The 19572-nt window shown below is 48.9% G+C and overlaps 1 protein-coding gene across 1 annotated transcript in view; it reads left to right on the top strand.

Annotated features, from left to right (window-relative positions):
- The window catches only part of mllt3 (MLLT3 super elongation complex subunit), a 61387-nt gene that overhangs the window by 742 nt on the left and 41073 nt on the right, over window positions 1–19572 (top strand). Inside the window, exon 2 of the mRNA XM_080493987.1 lies at window positions 257–437. Coding sequence (XP_080350113.1) covers window positions 257–437 — 181 coding nt within the window. The remainder of the gene's footprint in view (window positions 1–256; window positions 438–19572) is intronic.

Below are 19572 nucleotides of genomic sequence, written 5' to 3'. Positions count from 1 at the left end.
AAACTGTGTGTGTGTGTGTGTGTGTGTGTGTGTGTGTGTGTGTGTGTGTGTGTGTGTGTGTGTGTGTGTGTGTGTGTGTGTGTGTGTGTGTGTGTGTGTGTGTGTGTGTGTGTGTGTAATGTGAGTTGAACACGAGGTGCAGGAGGCAGGCAGACATAAAGGATTTGGATGGAAATCAAAGCAGCATGTTGCTCCAGCGGCTCTGGCGGCTCCAGCAGAGGTCTCGTCCTCTAACCAGCATCACTTTGTCCCGCAGGGTGCCGTCCAGGTCAAACTAGAACTTGGTCATCGAGCCCAGGTGAGGAAGAAACCCACCGTGGAAGGCTTCACACACGACTGGATGGTGTTTGTCCGAGGACCAGAGCACAGCAACATCCAGCACTTTGTGGAGAAGGTCGTGTTCCACCTGCATGAAAGCTTCCCCAAACCAAAGAGAGGTACTGTGTGTGTGTGTGTGTGTGTGTGTGTGTGTGTGTGTGTGTGTGTGTGTGTGTGTGTGTGTGTGTGTGTGTGTGTGTGTGTGTGTGTGTGTGTGTGTGTGTGTGTGTGTGTGTCAGAGGGAGGGGAGGCCCTTACAATCCAGCGTGGTGTGAGTCTGCACCTCATATGTTCTTCATCAGTATGTGGAGCAGGGAGAGCCTCCGTCATGGAGCAGGGAGAGCCTCCGTTATGGAGCTGGGAGAGCGTCCATGAGCTGGGGGAGCCTCCGTCATGGAGCTGGGAGAGCCTCCGTCATGGAGCAGGGAGAGCCTCCGTCATGGAGCTGGGAGAGCCTCCGTTATGGAGCTGGGAGAGCCTCCGTTATGGAGCTGGGAGAGCGTCCATGAGCTGGGAGAGCCTCCGTCATGGAGCTGGGAGAGCCTCCGTTATGGAGCAGGGAGAGCCTCCGTCATGGAGCTGGGAGAGCCTCCGTTATGGAGCTGGGAGAGCCTCCGTTATGGAGCTGGGAGAGCGTCCATGAGCTGGGAGAGCCTCCGTCATGGAGCTGGGAGAGCCTCCGTTATGGAGCTGGGAGAGCCTCCGTCATGGAGCTGGGAGAGCCTCCGTTATGGAGCTGGGAGAGCGTCCATGAGCTGGGAGAGCCTCCGTTATGGAGCTGGGAGAGCCTCCGTTATGGAGCTGGGAGAGCGTCCATGAGCTGGGAGAGCCTCCGTCATGGAGCTGGGAGAGCCTCCGTTATGGAGCTGGGAGAGCCTCCGTCATGGAGCTGGGAGAGCGTCCATGAGCTGGGAGAGCCTCCGTTATGGAGCTGGGAGAGCCTCCGTCATGGAGCTGGGAGAGCGTCCATGAGCTGGGAGAGCCTCCGTTATGGAGCTGGGAGAGCCTCCGTCATGGAGCTGGGAGAGCGTCCATGAGCTGGGAGAGCCTCCGTTATGGAGCAGGGAGAGCCTCCGTTATGGAGCAGGGAGAGCCTCCGTTATGGAGCTGGGAGAGCCTCCGTTATGGAGCTGGGAGAGCCTCCGTCATGGAGCAGGGAGAGCCTCCGTCTGGATGTGTGATGTGGCAGAAGCCATGAATTCCTCCACCCTGATCGATATCCATGTGTTCCTCTACCTTCTCTAACGTCCTGACAGCAGAGGGTGGAGGTTCCGTCTGTCCTGCTTCATTAACATGTTTCTGTCAGGCTTTGGTGAGGATTCATACTGACATGGTCAGAAGAAGAGAAGGAGGAAAGAAAGGAAAGGAAAGGCAGGTGAAACGAGCTCTACAGTCATCCATCCATCCATCCATCCATCCATCCATCCATCCATCCATCCATCCATCCATCCATCCATCCATCCATCCATCCATCGGAATCAGCAGTTTGTTGTTTCTGTGGTTTCATGTCACATATGTGAAATGTTTTGAAGTGATGGCTCTGCTGAATTCTACTGAATTCTACTGAACTCTACTGAACTCTGCTGAACTCTACTGAACTCTACTGAATTCTACTGATCTCTACTGAATTCTACTGAATTCTGCTGATCTCTACTGATCTCTACTGAACTCTGCTGAACTCTACTGAATTCTACTGAACTCTGCTGAACTCTACTGAACTCTACTGAACTCTGCTGAACTCTACTGAATTCTACTGAACTCTACTGAACTCTGCTGAATTCTACTGAATTCTACTGAACTCTGCTGAACTCTACTGATCTCTACTGAACTCTGCTGAACTCTACTGAATTCTACTGAACTCTACTGAACTCTACTGAATTCTACTGAATTCTACTGAATTCTGCTGATCTCTACTGATCTCTACTGAACTCTGCTGAACTCTACTGAATTCTACTGAACTCTACTGAACTCTGCTGAACTCTACTGAATTCTACGGAACTCTGCTGAACTCTACTGATCTCTACTGAACTCTGCTGAACTCTACTGAATTCTACCGATCTCTACTGAACTCTACTGAACTCTACTGATCTCTGCTGAACTCTACTGAATTCTACTGAACTCTGCTGAACTCTACTGAATTCTACTGATCTCTACTGAACTCTGCTGAACTCTACTGAATTCTACCAATCTCTACTGAATTCTACTGAACTCTACTGAACTCTACTGAACTCTGCTGAACTCTACTGATCTCTGCTGAACTCTACTGAATTCTGCTGAACTCTACTGATCTCTGCTGAACTCTGCTGAACTCTACTGAACTCTACTGAATTCTACTGAACTCTTTTGAACTCTACTGATCTCTACTGAACTCTACTGAACTCTACTGAATTCTACTGAACTCTACTGAACACCAGGACCTTTTCAAAAAAACTCCAAACTCAATTTTCACTGAAAATGTTGTCGTGTAATGACTTCAGGTGAAGATGATTCAGCTGCTGTGTGGTGGATGGAGGGAGGTGATGGAGCTGTGTGGTGGATGGAGGGAGGTGATGGAGCTGTGTGGTGGATGGAGGGAGGTGATGGAGCTGTGTGGTGGATGGAGGGAGGTGATGGAGCTGTGTGGTGGATGGAGGGAGGTGATGGAGCTGTGTGCTGGATGGAGGGAGGTGGTAGAACTGTAGGTGGAGGTGATGGAGGTGGTAGAACTGTGTGGTGGAGGTGATGATGTGATGGAGCTGTGTGGTGGATGGAGGTGATGGAGCTGTGTGGTAGATGGAGATGGTGGAGTTGATGGAGCTGTGTGGTGGATGGAGGTGATGGAGCTGTGTGGTAGATGGAGATGGTGGAGTTGATGGAGCTGTGTGGTAGATGGAGGTGGTGGAGATCGTGGAGGTGATGGAGCTGTCTGGTTGCTGGTTCATTGAGCTGCTTCATGTTTTTGAAGTTCCTGGAAAGTAGAATAATTCAGAGTACGGGGTTAGTGTGTCAGTGGAGCAGTGGTTGGTAGAGAATAATTCAGAGTACGGGGTTAGTGTGTCAGTGGAGCAGTGGTTGGTAGAGAATAATTCAGAGTACGGGGTTAGTGTGACAGTGGAGCAGTGGTTGGTAGAGAATAATTCAGAGTACGGGGTTAGTGTGTCAGTGGAGCAGTGGTTGGTAGAGAATAATTCAGAGTACGGGGTTAGTGTGTCAGTGGTGCAGTGGTTGGTAGAGAATAATTCAGAGTACGGGGTTAGTGTGTCAGTGGAGCAGTGGTTGGTAGAGAATAATTCAGAGTACGGGGTTAGTGTGTCAGTGGTGCAGTGGTTGGTAGAGAATAATTCAGAGTACGGGGTTAGTGTGTCAGTGGAGCAGTGGTTGGTAGAGAATAATTCAGAGTACGGGGTTAGTGTGTCAGTGGTGCAGTGGTTGGTAGAGAATAATTCAGAGTACGGGGTTAGTGTGACAGTGGAGCAGTGGTTGGTAGAGAATAATTCAGAGTACGGGGTTAGTGTGTCAGTGGAGCAGTGGTTGGTAGAGAATAATTCAGAGTACGGGGTTAGTGTGTCAGTGGTGCAGTGGTTGGTGCTCTCGCCTCACAGAGAGAAGGTCCCGGGTTCAAACAGCAGCCAGGCCTTTGTGGGTGGAGCGTGCATGTTCTCCCTGTGTGTGTGTGGCGGTTTGTGAAAGTGTTGTGAGAAATGTTAATATTATTTAAAGTGTGGGACCTCAGAGGAACCGGTTCTATACGGAGGAACGTTACAGTTTCATTTCGTTGGAAGTTTCAGATGATGTGATGAGATGATGTGACGTCATGAGATGATGTGACGTCATGAGATGATGTGACGTCATGAGATGATGTGACGTCATGAGATGATGTGATGTCATGAGATGATGTGACGTCATGAGATGATGTGATGTCATGAGATGATGTGATGTCATGAGATGATGTGACGTCATGAGATGATGTGACGTCATTGGCGTCCTCGTCCCTCCAGTGGACAGGTGTTGGTCTGTGGGCATGACGTTGACACACCTGGACCCTTCATGTCCAGCTGAATGTCTTTCACCTGGACATGAAGAGCAGAAAACTGGACTGGTTCTATAACTCCTGGTATTCTGATGATTGGTTCCTCGTGGTTTTAAAAACTGAGGACAATGTCTCATTCAAAGAGGAAAGGACTCCAAAACATCCTGGCTCTTCTACGTCAGGTGATGGTGCCCTCACCAATGTTGCTGCATCTGTTTTCTATTCAGGTGTGAAAACATCTTTTTCATATATTCTATCTATCCATCCATCCATCCATCCATCCATCCATCCATCCATCCATCCATCCATCCATCCATCCATCCATCCATCCATCCATCCATCCATCCATCCATCCATCCATCCATCCATCCATCCATCCATCCATCCACTCGTCTGTCTTTCTGCAGTCTTTCGTCTCACACAGTCACTCCCGCCTGCTCCTGTGGAATCGTTGGTGTTTCGCTATACGAATAAAGTTGTATTGAATTGCCTCTCCTCCTTCCAGATGTGTAGTTTTTTATTCAATTGCCAGACCGATCGGCAGCCTCCGATCGAGAGAGCAAATCCAGAGCAAAACACAAACGATGAAGAAAACAAGAACAAACAGAGCCTTCCGCTGCAGACTGTCCTCTCTGGACTATAGTTCCTAGTCCACCGTTGTCTCTCCACAGGGACAGTCTGGAGAACAGGATGGGGGGACAATGGACTCGATAGCAGGAAGGCAGAACGCTTCGTCCAGTCAAGAGACGTCTGCAGCTCCATTTTGCAACATTCTGCTGCAAAATACAGTGAAATGTAAAATAAAGTTGGATAAATCCTCTAGAACCTCCTTGCTTGGTGGAACCAGACTGGGGTCTCTTGGTGGGTTCTGGCCCGAGGGTCTCATGTTCTCATGAAATAGAAAGTCTTTGTGTGCTCAGAGGACGCCTGACCTCATCATCCACCCTGTGCGCTAGGCTCCGCCCCTCTGAGGTCGACAGCGCCGCCTGTAGGCAGCGACTGCTCCTGCTCCAGAGCTGCTGGGTTCTTGTGAGGAGAACCTCCGTCTCCCGTCTGAACAGTCACAGTTTAAATAAAATAAAGATCCAGAGCCTCAGAACTCCTGAAGTGAAACAGAAACTACTTTAGGAAAGGTGGAGAAGTTTCTGGATCGTTACGTTACGTTGTGGAACGTTATGGAACGTCATTGGCAGCGCGTCCAATCAGTGAGGACCCTGCTGTCAGCAGGTACCGGATCTGTCCGTTGTGTTGGGGTGAATCTGGAAGTACTTTCTCTACTGGGAAGTGTGTTTTCATGTTTGTAGTGTTTTGTACTTCCAGGCCAGCGTAGAAAATAGTGAGGTGTGATCACAGTGAATAGTGTCCGGAGGATGAGGCCCCGTTTTCACCACAACGAATACGAGTGTACCAGCAAAACCTTCCTCACTTTGGAGGTTCTGTTTCCACGACACCAGTGTTCTGATCCACTGAGTCCATGAAGTTTTTATCTGGACTCCCAAAGTAGAAAGATTCTTTAAGGTTCTCTGTTCCTCCTGCAGAGACTGATGGAGGCGGAGCCTGTTACTGAGCCTCCTCCTCCTCCTGCTCATCCACCTGTAAACCAACATGGCCGACCCGTAGTGGTACGGCCCGCAGTGGTACGGCCCGTAGTGGTACAACCCGTAGTGGTACGGCCCGCAGTGGTACAACCCGTAGTGGTACAACCCGTAGTGGTACGGCCCGTAGTGGTACGGCCCGTAGTGGTACGGCCCGTAGTGGTACGACCCGTAGTGGTACGGCCCGTAGTGGTACGGCCCGTAGTGGTACGCCCCGCAGTCCAGATTCTTGTTTTTTCCTCCAGATCAGTAGTTTAATAGTTGAGACTCTCCCTGATAGAATCTGCTGAGTCATCAGTCCATGTTGATGTCAGGTTCTCTCCTTTTTCTTCACCGTTATAGTGTTTTGTTCTCTGCACACGTCTGTGTAGTTTCATTACAAAATCAAGCAGCAGCGCCCTCCAGTGGCCGGGCAGACTAACTACATCGTTGTCTCTGTGTCTGCTGCTGCAGTGGAAACTCTCCTCTCGGTGTTGTCATGTGAAACGTTGTCATGGAAACGGGGCCTCAGTTGAAGAAACTGTCAATTCACAGTTTAATGTTAAACTTCATCAACCTCATTAACCCTCATCAACCTCATTAACCCTCTTTCTCAGTATATCTCATGAACAACCCAAAGTTTCTGAAGTCTAAAGTCTCATTTTCCAGATGAATGTTGTCTCCAGATGTTTCCTGTCTCGGTACCGAGCAGCCTTTCTGTCCTCTGCTCTCCTGGAGCCTCATCTAGAAAAGCTGCTGAAGCACAGAAGGTCCTGAAAGATGCCTACACCACTTCCCACACAAGTCTGTGATCTAAAATAATAAACTGAGCTGGAGAATGTTGGTACCGGTACGACAGCTTAGAACCTTACGTACACCCAGTTTGGAGACGGAGAACCTGGCAGTGCTGGTGGTGAGGTGGAGAATGTTGGTACCGGTACGACAGCTTAGAACCTTACGTACACCCAGTTTGGAGACGGAGAACCTGTCAGTGCTGGTGGTGAGGTGGAGAATGTTGGTACCGGTACGACAGCTTAGAACCTTACGTACACCCAGTTTGGAGACGGAGAACCTGGCAGTGCTGGTGGTGAGGTGGAGAATGTTGGTACCGGTACGACAGCTTAGAACCTTGCGTACACCCAGTTTGGAGACGGAGAACCTGGCAGTGCTGGTGGTGAGGTGGAGAACTGAACCAGATTCATTTCATACGTTTATTATCTTCTAATATCAACTTATTGATCCAGTTAATCAGAAGCAGCCGAGCTGCAGAGTTCTAGATGGTTCTTTAGTGGAACGTTACTGCTGAATCAGCAGAACCATGTTCACATGAGTAACAATCAGTGTAATTTCAGAGTAAACACATAAATAGTGCAGTGGCAGTCGTGACTAAAGCTGCACTGGAGGTGTTGCACTGCCATGAGCTCTGCATGGGGAGAGAGACGACCTCCTCCTCGTCACCCTCCACCTTCCTCCACCTCCACCCTCCTCCACCCACCTCCATCCTCCTCCTCCACCTCCAGTGATAAAACACACTGTTTCACATTCCCAGTTCAAATATTTAATTTATACATTTAAGAACCAGATAAAACTGAACTTCAGTCTGCTGGTCTCCACCCAAATGTCTCCTTCCTCTGGGACTCACACTACGACACGGTGGAGTCACAACCAAGATGTCACTCTCCCCCATGATGCCACTCTCCTCCATGATGTTCCTCCATGATGTCACTCTCCTCCATGTTGTCACTCTCCTCCACGTTGTCACTCTCCTCTGACCTCCATGATGTCACTCTCCCCCATGATGTCACTCTCCCCCATGTTGTCACTCTCCTCTGACTTCCATGATGTCACTCTCCTCCATGTTGTCACTCTCCTCTGACCTCCATGATGTCACTCTCCCCCATGATGTCACTCTCCCCCATGATGTCACTCTTCTCCATGATGTCACTGTCCTCCATGATTTCACTCTCCTCTGACCTCCATGATGTCACTCTACTCCATGGAGTCACTCTCCTCCATGATGTCACTCTCCTCTGACCTCCATGATGTCACTCTCCCCATGATGTCACTCTCCTCCATAATGCCACTCTCCCCCATGATGTCACTCTCCTCTGCCCCCCCATGATGTCACTCTCCTCCATGGTGTCACTCCCCCATGATGTCACTCTCCTCTGGCCTCCATGATGTCACTCTCCTCCATGATGTCACTCTCCTCCATAATGCCACTCTCCTCCATGATGTCACTCTCCTCCATGATGTCGCTCTCCTCCATAATGCCACTCTCCTCCATGATGTCACTCTCCTCTGCCCCCCCATGATGTCACTCTCCTCTGCCCCCCCATGATGTCACTCTCCTCCATGGTGTCACTCCCCCATGATGTCACTCTCCTCTGGCCTCCATGATGTCACTCTCCTCCATGATGTCACTCTCCTCCATGATGTCGCTCTCCTCCATAATGTCACTCTCCTTCATGATGTCGCTCTCCTCCATAATGTCACTCTCCTCCATGATGTCACTCTCCTTCATGATGTCGCTCTCCTCCATGATGTCGCTCTCCTCCATAATGTCGCTCTCCTCCATGATGTCACTCTCCTCCATGATGTCACTCTCCTTCATGATGTCGCTCTCCTCCATGATGTCACTCTCCTCCATGATGTCACTCTCCTTCATGATGTCGCTCTCCTCCATGATGTCACTCTCCTCCATGATGTCGCTCTCCTCCATGATGTCGCTCTCCTCCATGATGTCACTCTCCTTCATGATGTCGCTCTCCTCCATAATGCCACTCTCCTCCATGATGTCGCTCTCCTTCATGATGTCACTCTCCTCTGACCTCCACCTTCAGATCAGACTCTTCTCCTCCACCTCTACAGTCGCTGATCTCTCTCAGACTCTCTCACTATTTCCATCAGAGACGAGCTGCTGATCTCTTGTTTTTTCTTTTATTAGTGATTCCACTACTGTGACACCAGATAAGATCGTCTCCTGACCTCCATCATCTCCTGACCTCCATCATCTCCTGACCTCCATCATCTCCTGACCTCCACCATCTCCTGACCTCCATCATCTCCTGACCTCCACCATCTCCTGACCTCCACCATCTCCTGACCTCCACCAACTCCTGACCTCCATCATCTCCTGACCTCCACCATCTCCTGACCTCCACCATCTCCTGACCTCCACCTCCTCCATCACTATTTCTCTCTCTGTAAAATTCCTTTTCTTCCAGGATTGACTGTCCAATGCCGGCGATCAACAGGCTGATTGAGACACTAAATATGGACGAGACATTTTGCATTGACCATTTATGGTAGAAAGTGGGCGTGTTGAGGGCGGAGCCTGAACCGTCACCTTCCAGGTGGAGTGATCTATTAAAGGAACGTGTGTGCAGATGTGCGTACGCACGAGTTTATAGAGGGGAATTGTTTTGGGCACAGGAACATTTCTAGTGGGAATCCTTGGACTGTTTTATGAATGAGACCCCTGGATCTCAGCTGGTTTCCTCTGCTGGGCCAGTTGGACCTCCTGCCGGGCCCTGGTACTGGGTCTGTCCTGGTTGGGCGCTGATGGAAGCGGCTCGGTGGACCAGGAGTGATTGATGTGCTGGTCAACAAGTGGCTCATGGTGATTGAAGCTGTAGAGCAGAGACTCTTTTCATTTACATCAAACCGACCCGGGGTTTTCCACAGCGAACAGAACCGTTGGATCCTGGTGCGATGGACTTCAGATACCGTGTACCGCCTCGGTACCAGTGGCCACATGAAAACCAGTAATCTGAGTAAACAGGTCGTTAGGTCCTGGTCCAGTCGGCTCCTTTGACCAGAGTTCTGGCTCCTTTGCGCCTTTCTTCTGGTTCTGGTCCGGTCCATTCAGAACCAGAGTTTTGGTTTAAGGGGGTTCTGTAAAATATTCCATCAGTACGGAGCAGAACACATGAAGGCTTTTCTGCCCAGTTCCGTACGGACGGTCGGAACCGAGAGTAAAAACTGTCTTTAGAGTGCAGACTGGAGTTATTTCTGGGTTTCTGGGTCACATGACTTCAAAGGGAGGGAGGCAGCCAACCAGGAACCAGCTTGTAGATGGAACCCAGCCAGGGAACGTGTCTGTGTAGAGGGAACCATGATGAGCCAGAACTCTGCAGCCCCTTATAAACCTCAGTGCTCCATGGTAAACTGTGTCCAGGGACTGAAGACACTGAGGAGAGACATTCATATAAACAATGTCCCCATAGTCCCAGTCCCAGTCCCAGTCCCAGTGCAAGGCAGGATGGGATTGATCCATAAACCTGATCAGGTAAATCGGTCTTCCTGGAAACGGGTCGGGGTTCAGTCCCTCAGAGACTGTTGGACCGGGTCCAGAGGGGGTGGAGAGGGTCTTGTCCCTGGCCGGCGGCCCTCAGGACGTGTCCAGACCTGCTGGAGGCTCAAAGTCCCGCTGTCGGAGAACCTTTTCTTTCTTCCTTCAGGTTTATGGGCATCAGGAATATTTGTGGAGCGTCGAGGACGGAGCGGCTTTGTTCCAGCCTGTGTAGCCTTGGAAACTGGAATCTGGACGGGCGGCGTGAGGAGGAGCTGCTTTCCCACCCGACCGGCTGGAACCTGGTCCTGCTTCACCTGCAGCAGCGGCTCCTCCTGCAGCGCCACGCCGAGGTCCAGGCCTCCGCCCAGGCCTCCGCCCAGGCCTCCGCCCCTGGCACTCCGCCAGCAGGCTGGGGTGAATGGAGGGATGGAGGAAAGGAGGAAAGGATGAAAGGAGGAATGGAGGGATGGAGGAAAGGAGGGATGGAGGCGAGGTGTGTGAACCGTGAATCCAGCAGCAGAACCGATTCCACCGGCCTGTCGGTGAACAGAGGAGGTGTGTGTGTGTGTGTGTGTGTGTGTGTGTGTGTGTGTGTGTGTGTGTGTGTGTGTGTGTGTGTGTGTGTGTGTGTGTGTGTGTGTGTGTGTGTGTGTGTGTGTGTGTGTGTGTGTGTGTGTGTGTGTGTGTGTGTGTGTGTGTGTGTGCGCTCCGTCCCACCACGGTGAGTCCAGCGACGTTGGCACGCTGGAGGGGCGGAGCCGTCAGAACCTGGAAGCCGTCAGAATGAGAAAGTGATAACAGAGCGTGAGGTGGAAGCTCCGCCCACGCCGCCTCTGATTGGTGGTGACGGCCGGCAGCAGCTGCCAGACACACATTAAGATTAATGACGGATCAGTCAGTGAAGCTGCCGCCACGCTTCATTATTGCCGTGCGTTTAACGGACCGGCGTTGAGGGGTCGCCATGGAGACCGCCAAATGGCGAAGCCGTTTGAACAAATGGAGGTAGAGAAGCGCTGGAGGTGGGGGTGAGGGTGGGGGTGGGGGTGGGGGTGGGGGTGCTTTGCCTCACGCTGCCAAAGCACCTCATTTGGAGCTGGGCTGCCATTTAATCTATAGTGGAGACGTCGTCTCTTCAAAGGTGTTAGTGATATTAAAGGATTGTCACTGTTATGGAAAGATGGAAGGCAGAGTAACGGGGCGGGGGCGAGGGCGGGGGGGTGGGGGGGGCGGGGGCTCTTTAAGAACCAGGTGCCTCTTGTCACAGGAAGAAGGTGTGTGCTGCTGTCTGGGTTTACCTGCTCCTTCTAGTGTCTCAACAACAAACTTCCACATGACGGTTTTACACACAAACATCTCAAACGCTGCAGTTCTCATGCCAGACCAGCAGTGGGTGCTGTTGCCATGCAGGTGCATGAAGCCGCCAGCTGCTTTTCTCTGTCCTCCTCGGTGTTTCGCTCAGGATCTGGGTGGAGGAAATGCTCCACGTATGCAGACGATGTAAATGTAAATGAGTGCTTGTTGAGATTTGTGCTTTGCACATGTTGATCTTGTAATAATTACGATCGCACCGATATCGGTATCGGTGACGATACTGCACAGAGTATTTGTGCTCGTAAGAGATCACTGTACAATGTACTACATGACGTCATGCATCAGCAGGTCGACGAGAGGACGAGTGATGTCGGAGGTTTGGTGATTCTTTAATATTGACAATGTCAAAAGTAACAGACTGTAAATTCTGTTCTGACGAAATGTCAAGAGGAGAAAGATAGTTGGTACAATACCAGCAACTTCATCACCAGCAACTTGTTCACCAGCAACTTCATCACCAGCAACTTCATCACCAGCAACTTCATCACCAGCAACTTCATCACCAGCAACTTGTTCACCAGCAACTTCATCACCAGCAACTTGTTCACCAGCAACTTCATCACTGGCAATTTCATCACCAGCAACTTGTTCACCAGCAACTTTTTCACCAGCAACTTCATCACTAGCAACTTGTTCACCAGCAACTTGTTCACCAGCAACTTCATCACCAGCAACTTGTTCACCAGCAACTTCATCACCAGCAGAGTGAGCCTGATGTCGCTCATCAGTTTCACTGCTCAGCACGTAACTCTGAGTGATGCTACATGCTAAAGAGTTTCAGGCTCTCACACACAGTGATGCTACATGCTACATGCTAAGCATGCTAAAGTGACTGATCCTCTCATCACCAGCAGCTCAGTCTACAGGAGCCTAGCAGAGCGGAGAAAACACGACGCTCTGCTACGCTACATCAGACTGGGAGGCTGGTGGAGGTGACGTAGCGTTGATACAGCCTGGTGGAGGTGACACAGTGTCGACACATAGGCTAGTGGAGGTGACGTAGCGTTGATACAGCCAGGTGGAGGTGACACAGTGTCGACACATAGGCTAGTGGAGGTGACGTAGCGTTGATACAGCCTGGTGGAGGTGACGTAGCGTTGATACAGCCTGGTGGAGGTGACGTTGCATCGACGCAGAGGCTGGTGGAGATCACCTCGCATTGATAGAGGCTTGTGGAGGTGACGTAGCATTGATACGGAGGTTGGTGGAGGTGACGTATAAATGAGGTTATAAGATATTTATTAAGTTCTCGGTCTCTTGCTAAAAGTTATCTCTTGTACTTTACTTTGAAAATCAGTTTCCTGACTAATAACAGTAAATCCGTGCAGACCTGAGGTCAGAGTTCATGTTGGATGTGAAGTTTACAATCGTGCTGTATCATCATTTAGTAGGAATCTCATGTACTGTGACACGTCTGGTGGAGGAATTTCAGTCAGTCAGTCAGTCAGTCAGTCAGTCAGTCAGTCAGTCAGTCAGTCAGTCAGTCAGTCAGTTAGCAGGTCAGTCAGTCAGTCAGTCAGTTAGCAGGTCAGTCAGTCAGTCAGCAGGTCAGTCAGTCAGTCAGTCAGTCAGTCAGTCAGCAGGTCAGTCAGTCAGTCAGTCAGTTAGCAGGTCAGTCAGTCAGTCAGTCAGTCAGTTAGCAGGTCAGTCAGTCAGCAGGTCAGTCAGCAGGTCAGTCAGTCAGTCAGTCAGTCAGTCAGTCAGTCAGTTAGCAGGTCAGTCAGTCAGTCAGTCAGTCAGTCAGTTAGCAGGTCAGTCAGTCAGTCAGCAGGTCAGTCAGTCAGCAGGTCAGTCAGTCAGTCAGTCAGTCAGCAGGTCAGTCAGTCAGCAGGTCAGTCAGTCAGTCAGTCAGCAGGTCAGTCAGTCAGTCAGTCAGTCAGTTAGCAGGTCAGTCAGCAGGTCAGTCAGTCAGTCAGCAGGTCAGTCAGCAGGTCAGTCAGCAGGTCAGTCAGTCAGTCAGTCAGTCAGTCAGCAGGTCAGTCAGCAGGTCAGTCAGTAACAGAGGAACTCAGACGTTGCGGGTCAGAGATCCTGCAGGAAGCTGCAGAGACACCAGGTCACTGACGACCAATCAGATCTTCAGCTGAAGCTTCACAGATCAGAAGTTAGAAACTAAGAATAAAAGCTCATCTGTGTCTTTAGGAGACTTTGTGGGGAACATGTCTTCATGTCTTCATGTCTTCATGTCTTCAGCCTCGTTCACCCTCTATTAACAGGCCTCACTGCGTCACCAGCTGAGCTCCGTGGTTCTCGTCTGCACTGGAGAAGGTCCAAACCCTGGTCTGTCCTGAACCTTGAGGTCCTGGTCCGTCCTGAACCTTGAGGTCCTGGTCCGTCCTGAACCTTGAGGTCCTGGTCCGTTCCGTCCTGGTCCGTTCCGTCCTGAATGTTGAGGTCCTGAAAATAGTCTAGATTACTCAAGTACTTCAGCAGAGAATTTACGAGAGTACTGCTACTTACTGGAATACTGCTGCTTACTGGAGTACTGCTGCTTACTTGAGTACCGCTGCTTACTTGAGTACCGCTGCTTACTAGAGTACTGCTGCTTACTTGAGTACTGCTGCTTACTTGAGTACCGCTGCTTACTTGAGTACCGCTGCTTACTTGAGTACCGCTACTTACTAGAGTACCGCTGCTTACTAGAGTACCGCTGCTTACTAGAGTACCGCTGCTTACTAGAGTACTTCTGCTTACTAGAGTACTTCTGCTTATTAGAGTACTTCTGCTTACGAGAGTACCGCTACTTACAGTATCAGACCCATTGTACCTTCTCAGTATCAGACCCACTGTCCTGGTATCGGTGTGTGTGGTCCATATGGGTTTGGGGGGACCCTGGGCAGCCCTACAGGCCGCAGGACTCACATTGACCTGAAGTGATCTGATTGAAGTCACATGATGTAAACACTTGGATCGGATCTGATCGGATCTGATCTGATCTGATCTGATCGACTCCAGCCAATGAGAACGTGAGAACTTGGAGGAGGCGTGTCGCCCGTCTGGATCTGGCTTGAGACCATGTGGACGCAGAACCGACTGCTTCCTGTCTGTTGGACTGGAGGATTGAGACGAGGCGCTGCTCAGGGGCTGGACAAGGAGAAGGTTTCTGTCTCAACCAGCTCCCTGATTGTCTTCAACACTTCCTGCTAAAGCTGGACGGGGACGCTGGGACTCTGTCCCCAAACATTATGGGATTGATTCCCTGATTGTCTTCAACACTTCCTGCTAAAGCTGGACGGGGACGCTGGGACTCTGTCCCCAAGCATTATGGGATTGATTCCCTGACTGTCTTCAACGCTTCCTGCTAAAGCTGGACGGGGACGCTGGGACTCTGTCCCCAAGCATTATGGGATTGATTCCCTGACTGTCTTCAACGCTTCCTGCTAAAGCTGGACGGGGACGCTGGGACTCTGTCCCCAAGCATTATGGGATTGATTCCCTGACTGTCTTCAACGCTTCCTGCTAAAGCTGGACGGGGACGCTGGGACTCTGTCCCCAAGCATTATGGGATTGATTCCCTGACTGTCTTCAACGCTTCCTGCTAAAGCTGGACGGGGACGCTGGGACTCTGTCCCCAAGCATTATGGGATTGATTCCCTGACTGTCTTTGTGCACATGAGCCTGATCACTGTTTGTCTGTCTTCATGTTAGACTCTACAGTCTGATCTGAGGAAAACGTGATGGAGCAGTTTTTAAAAGCAAGCAGAGCCCCCCCCACCCCCCCGCCCACCGCTCCACCCCTCCACCCCCCGACCCCCCCCCCCCCCCCCCCCCCAGTGTTTGGTAGACATTGAAAGAGTCTGAGGAATTTGCCAGTAATTGTTTTACGATTCCTCAGACTTCATACCTACTCCTGTCGGGCTGGCACAAAGAAAGCAGCTCCGACTGCTGCTGGCATGAAAGGCCGGGGCAGGAGGGGGTATGAGGGGGGAGGAGGGGGGAGACGGGGCAAGACCGGCGGGGGTAGACGGGCAGCCACCAAATAACAGGAACTGAGCTGTAAACGCCGGCTCCCCCTCCGCTCTGTGAATGAAAGGAGGCTGGAGGAAGTGGTTTATTGAAGGCGGTTATATGGGCTGTCTGCTGCTGCTCTTTCTCTCCGCTCTCTCTCTCTCCGCTCTCTCTCTCCGCTCTCTCTCCTCCGTAAAACATTTTCCTTTATTTACACCACCTCTGCTCACCACAAACTCAAAGACTCACTTAATGGGTGGAGGCTGCCTTTTCAACACCCGTGAGCAGCGGTTGTGGCCGTGGGTCACCAGTTAAAGCCCAGAGGAGTGAATGCTGAGCTGCTGGAGCAGTGAGCATGAGACTTCCACTGCATGTGGCACTGCTGCGTTCACTGACCTGCTGGAGCAGTGAGCATGAGACTTCCACTGCATGGTGGCAGTGCTGCGTTCACTGACCTGCTGCCTTCACTGACCTGCTGCCTTCACTGCAGTGCTGCGTTCACTGCCCTGCTGCGTTCACTGACCTGCTGCGTTCACTGCCCTGCTGCGTTCACTGACCTGCTTCGTTCACTGACCTGCTGGAGCAGTGACCTGCTGCGTTCACTGACCTGCTGGAGCAGTGACCTGCTGCGTTCACTGACCTGCTGGAGCAGTGACCTGCTGCGTTCACTGACCTGCTGGAGCAGTGACCTGCTGCGTTCACTGCCCTGCTGGAGCAGTGACCTGCTGCGTTCACTGACCTGCTGGAGCAGTGACCTGCTGCGTTCACTGCCCTCCAGCCTTCTTCTCTCGTTCTGCTCCTGACAACAAAACCAAAGGTGTCCCAGTAAATGAGCCCAAGGTGTCGGTTGAATTCTACTTATCTGATACAGTGAAACACAAATTTGTGTGTGTGTGTGTGTGTGTGTGTGTGTGTGTGTGTGTGTGTGTGTGTGTGTGTGTGTGTGTGTGTGTGTGTGTGTGTGTGTGTGTGTGTGTGTGTGTGTGTGTGTGTGTGTGTGTGTGTGTGTGTGTGTGTGTGTGTGTGTGTGTGTGTGTGTGTGTGTGTGTGTGTGTGTGTGTATAAATTGAACGTATTGAATACTGGTGGTAAAGTCTTCTTCTCTTTTCTCGGGGTCTGAGTTGGAAGTGAGGAAGACGTTCACCACGTCTGTCCTCCAGCTGATGAAGATCAGTGATCAGCAGAACCTTTGGGAAGAGAACATCCATGTGCTGATGTTCAGCAGAATGATGAAGAATGAGGAGCACGTGTTACTTTAATGGACGTTTCCATGACCCCCTGTAGGAAATCACCGAGCTGCTGATGAAATCTCTGGCCTCAGATTTACTGCAGCTGTGAACTCACGGTCACGTGTCGACACGTGTTCACAAGAAGGTTCCCAGCTTTTACCAATCACTGCTCGTATGGAGCCTGCAGTACCCCCCCCCCCCCCGTCCGGCCACCAGGACCCCGTCCGGCCACCAGGACCCCGTCCGGCCACCAGGACCCCGTCCGGCCACCAGGACCCCGTCCGGCCACCAGAACCAGAATAGAGTCTGAAGGCCTCAGGCAGATTTCTTTACCCGGCAACAGGTGATGGCTGGACAGTGATTGGTTAAAAGCTTTAATCTGGAAGCAGCAGTCAGGAGAGAAGCTCTGAGAGGAAGCAGACAGACTGTTTGGAAGTATTGATGAAGTATTGATGAAGTATTGATGAAGTATTGATGGACAAAATATGATCAACATCAGTCTGATCTTTCTCTTATTCCTGCAGAGAAGCCTTCAGGCCCTGACGGCCACCACTGTTCTATATCTATATACTATATATATATATATATATATATATATATATATATATATATATATATATATTCTCTGTATGCAACAATCCTGTTTTTAACTTTGCTGTACAACGTGAAACTGCTGCTGTGATGGCCGGAGTTCCCCTTGTGGGATTAATCTGATCTAATCAACTAGTGTGTGTCGGAGTGTAAAGATATGGAAGGAATCATTATAAGTACTTCTCTGTAATTGAAGTGCAGTATTTTGTGGCTCAATTCTAATATTTAAACATAAAAATGTCTGAGAGTTTTGTGGAGTTCAGAGTTCAGAGACGATGTTAAATTCATTTGATACCAAATGATTTTCTCCACTAGTTTATCTTTTACTAGTTTATCTTCTACTAGTTTATCTTTTACTAGTTTATCTTCTACTAGTTTATCTTCTACTGGTTTATCTTCTACTAGTTTATCTTCTGCTGGTTTATCTTCTACTAGTTTATCTTCTGCTGGTTTATCTTCTACTAGTTTATCTTCTACTAGTTTATCTTCTGCTGGTTTATCTTCTACTAGTTTATCTTCTACTAGTTTATCTTCTACTAGTTTATCTTCTGCTGGTTTATCTTCTACTAGTTTATCTTCTACTAGTTTATCTTCTACTGGTTTATCTTCTACTAGTTTATCTTCTACTAGTTTATCTTCTACTAGTTTATCTTCTACTAGTTTATCTTCTACTGGTTTATCTTCTACTAGTTTATCTTCTACTAGTTTATCTTCTACTGGTTTATCTTCTACTAGTTTATCTTCTACTAGTTTATCTTCTACTGGTTTATCTTCTACTAGTTTATCTTCTACTGGTTTATCTTCTACTAGTTTATCTTCTACTAGTTTATCTTCTACTAGTTTATCTTCTACTAGTTTATCTTCTACTGGTTTATCTTCTACTAGTTTATCTTCTGCTGGTTTATCTTCTACTGGTTTATCTTCTACTGGTTTATCTTCTACTAGTTTATCTTCTACTAGTTTATCTTCTACTGGTTTATCTTCTACTGGTTTATCTTCTACTAGTTTATCTTCTGCTGGTTCATCTTCTGCTGGTTTATCTTCTACTAGTTTATCGTCTACTAGTTTATCTTCTACTGGTTTATCTTCTACTAGTTTATCTTATACTGGTTCATCTTCTGCTGGTTTATCTTCTACTAGTTTATCTTCTACTAGTTTAACTTCTACTGGTTTATCTTCTACTAGTTTATCTTATACTGGTTTATCTTCTACTAGTTTATCTTCTACTAGTTTATCTTCTGCTGGTTTATCTTCTACTGGTTTATCTTCTACTGGTTTATCTTCTAGTTTATCTTCTACTAGTTTATCTTCTACTAGTTTATCTTCTACTGGTTTATCTTCTACTGGTTTATCTTCTACTAGTTTATCTTCTACTGGTTTATCTTCTACTAGTTTATCTTATACTGGTTTATCTTCTGCTGGTTTATCTTCTGCTGGTTCATCTTCTGCTGGTTTATCTTCTACTGGTTTATCTTCTACTAGTTTATCTTCTGCTGGTTTATCTTCTGCTGGTTTATCTTCTGTTGGTTTATCTTCTACTAGTTTATCTTCTGCTGGTTTATCTTCTACTAGTTTATCTTTTACTGGTTTATCTTCTACTAGTTTATCTTCTGCTGGTTTATCTTCTGCTGGTTTATCTTCTACTAGTTTATCTTCTGCTGGTTTATCTTCTGTTGGTTTATCTTCTACTAGTTTATCTTCTGCTGGTTTATCTTCTACTAGTTTATCTTCTGCTGGTTTATCTTCTGCTGGTTTATCTTCTACTAGTTTATCTTCTGCTGGTTTATCTTCTACTGGTTTATCTTCTACTAGTTTATCTTCTACTGGTTTATCTTCTACTGGTTTATCCTCTGTTGGTTTACCCTCTGCTGGTTTACGTTCTGCTGGTTTACCCTCTGCTGGTTTACCCTCTGCTGGTTTATCTTCTGCTGGTTTACCCTCTGCTGGTTTATCTTCTACTAGTTTATCTTCTGCTGGTTTATCTTCTACTAGTTTATATTTTACTGGTTTATCTTCTACTAGTTTATCTTCTGCTGGTTTATCTTCTACTAGTTTATCTTCTGCTGGTTTATCTTCTACTGGTTTATCTTCTACTAGTTTATCTTCTGCTGGTTTATCTTCTACTAGTTTATCTTCTACTAGTTTATCTTCTACTGGTTTATCTTCTACTAGTTTATCTTCTACTGGTTTATCTTCTACTGGTTTATCTTCTACTAGTTTATCTTATACTGGTTT

The sequence above is a fragment of the Lipophrys pholis genome, assembly GCF_963383615.2.
Source record: "Lipophrys pholis genome assembly, contig: SCAFFOLD_34, whole genome shotgun sequence".
In the NCBI taxonomy this organism is placed as follows: domain Eukaryota; kingdom Metazoa; phylum Chordata; class Actinopteri; order Blenniiformes; family Blenniidae; genus Lipophrys; species Lipophrys pholis.
The sequence above is the reverse complement of the archived record's forward strand: the minus strand, read 5'-3'. Positions and strand labels throughout refer to the sequence as shown.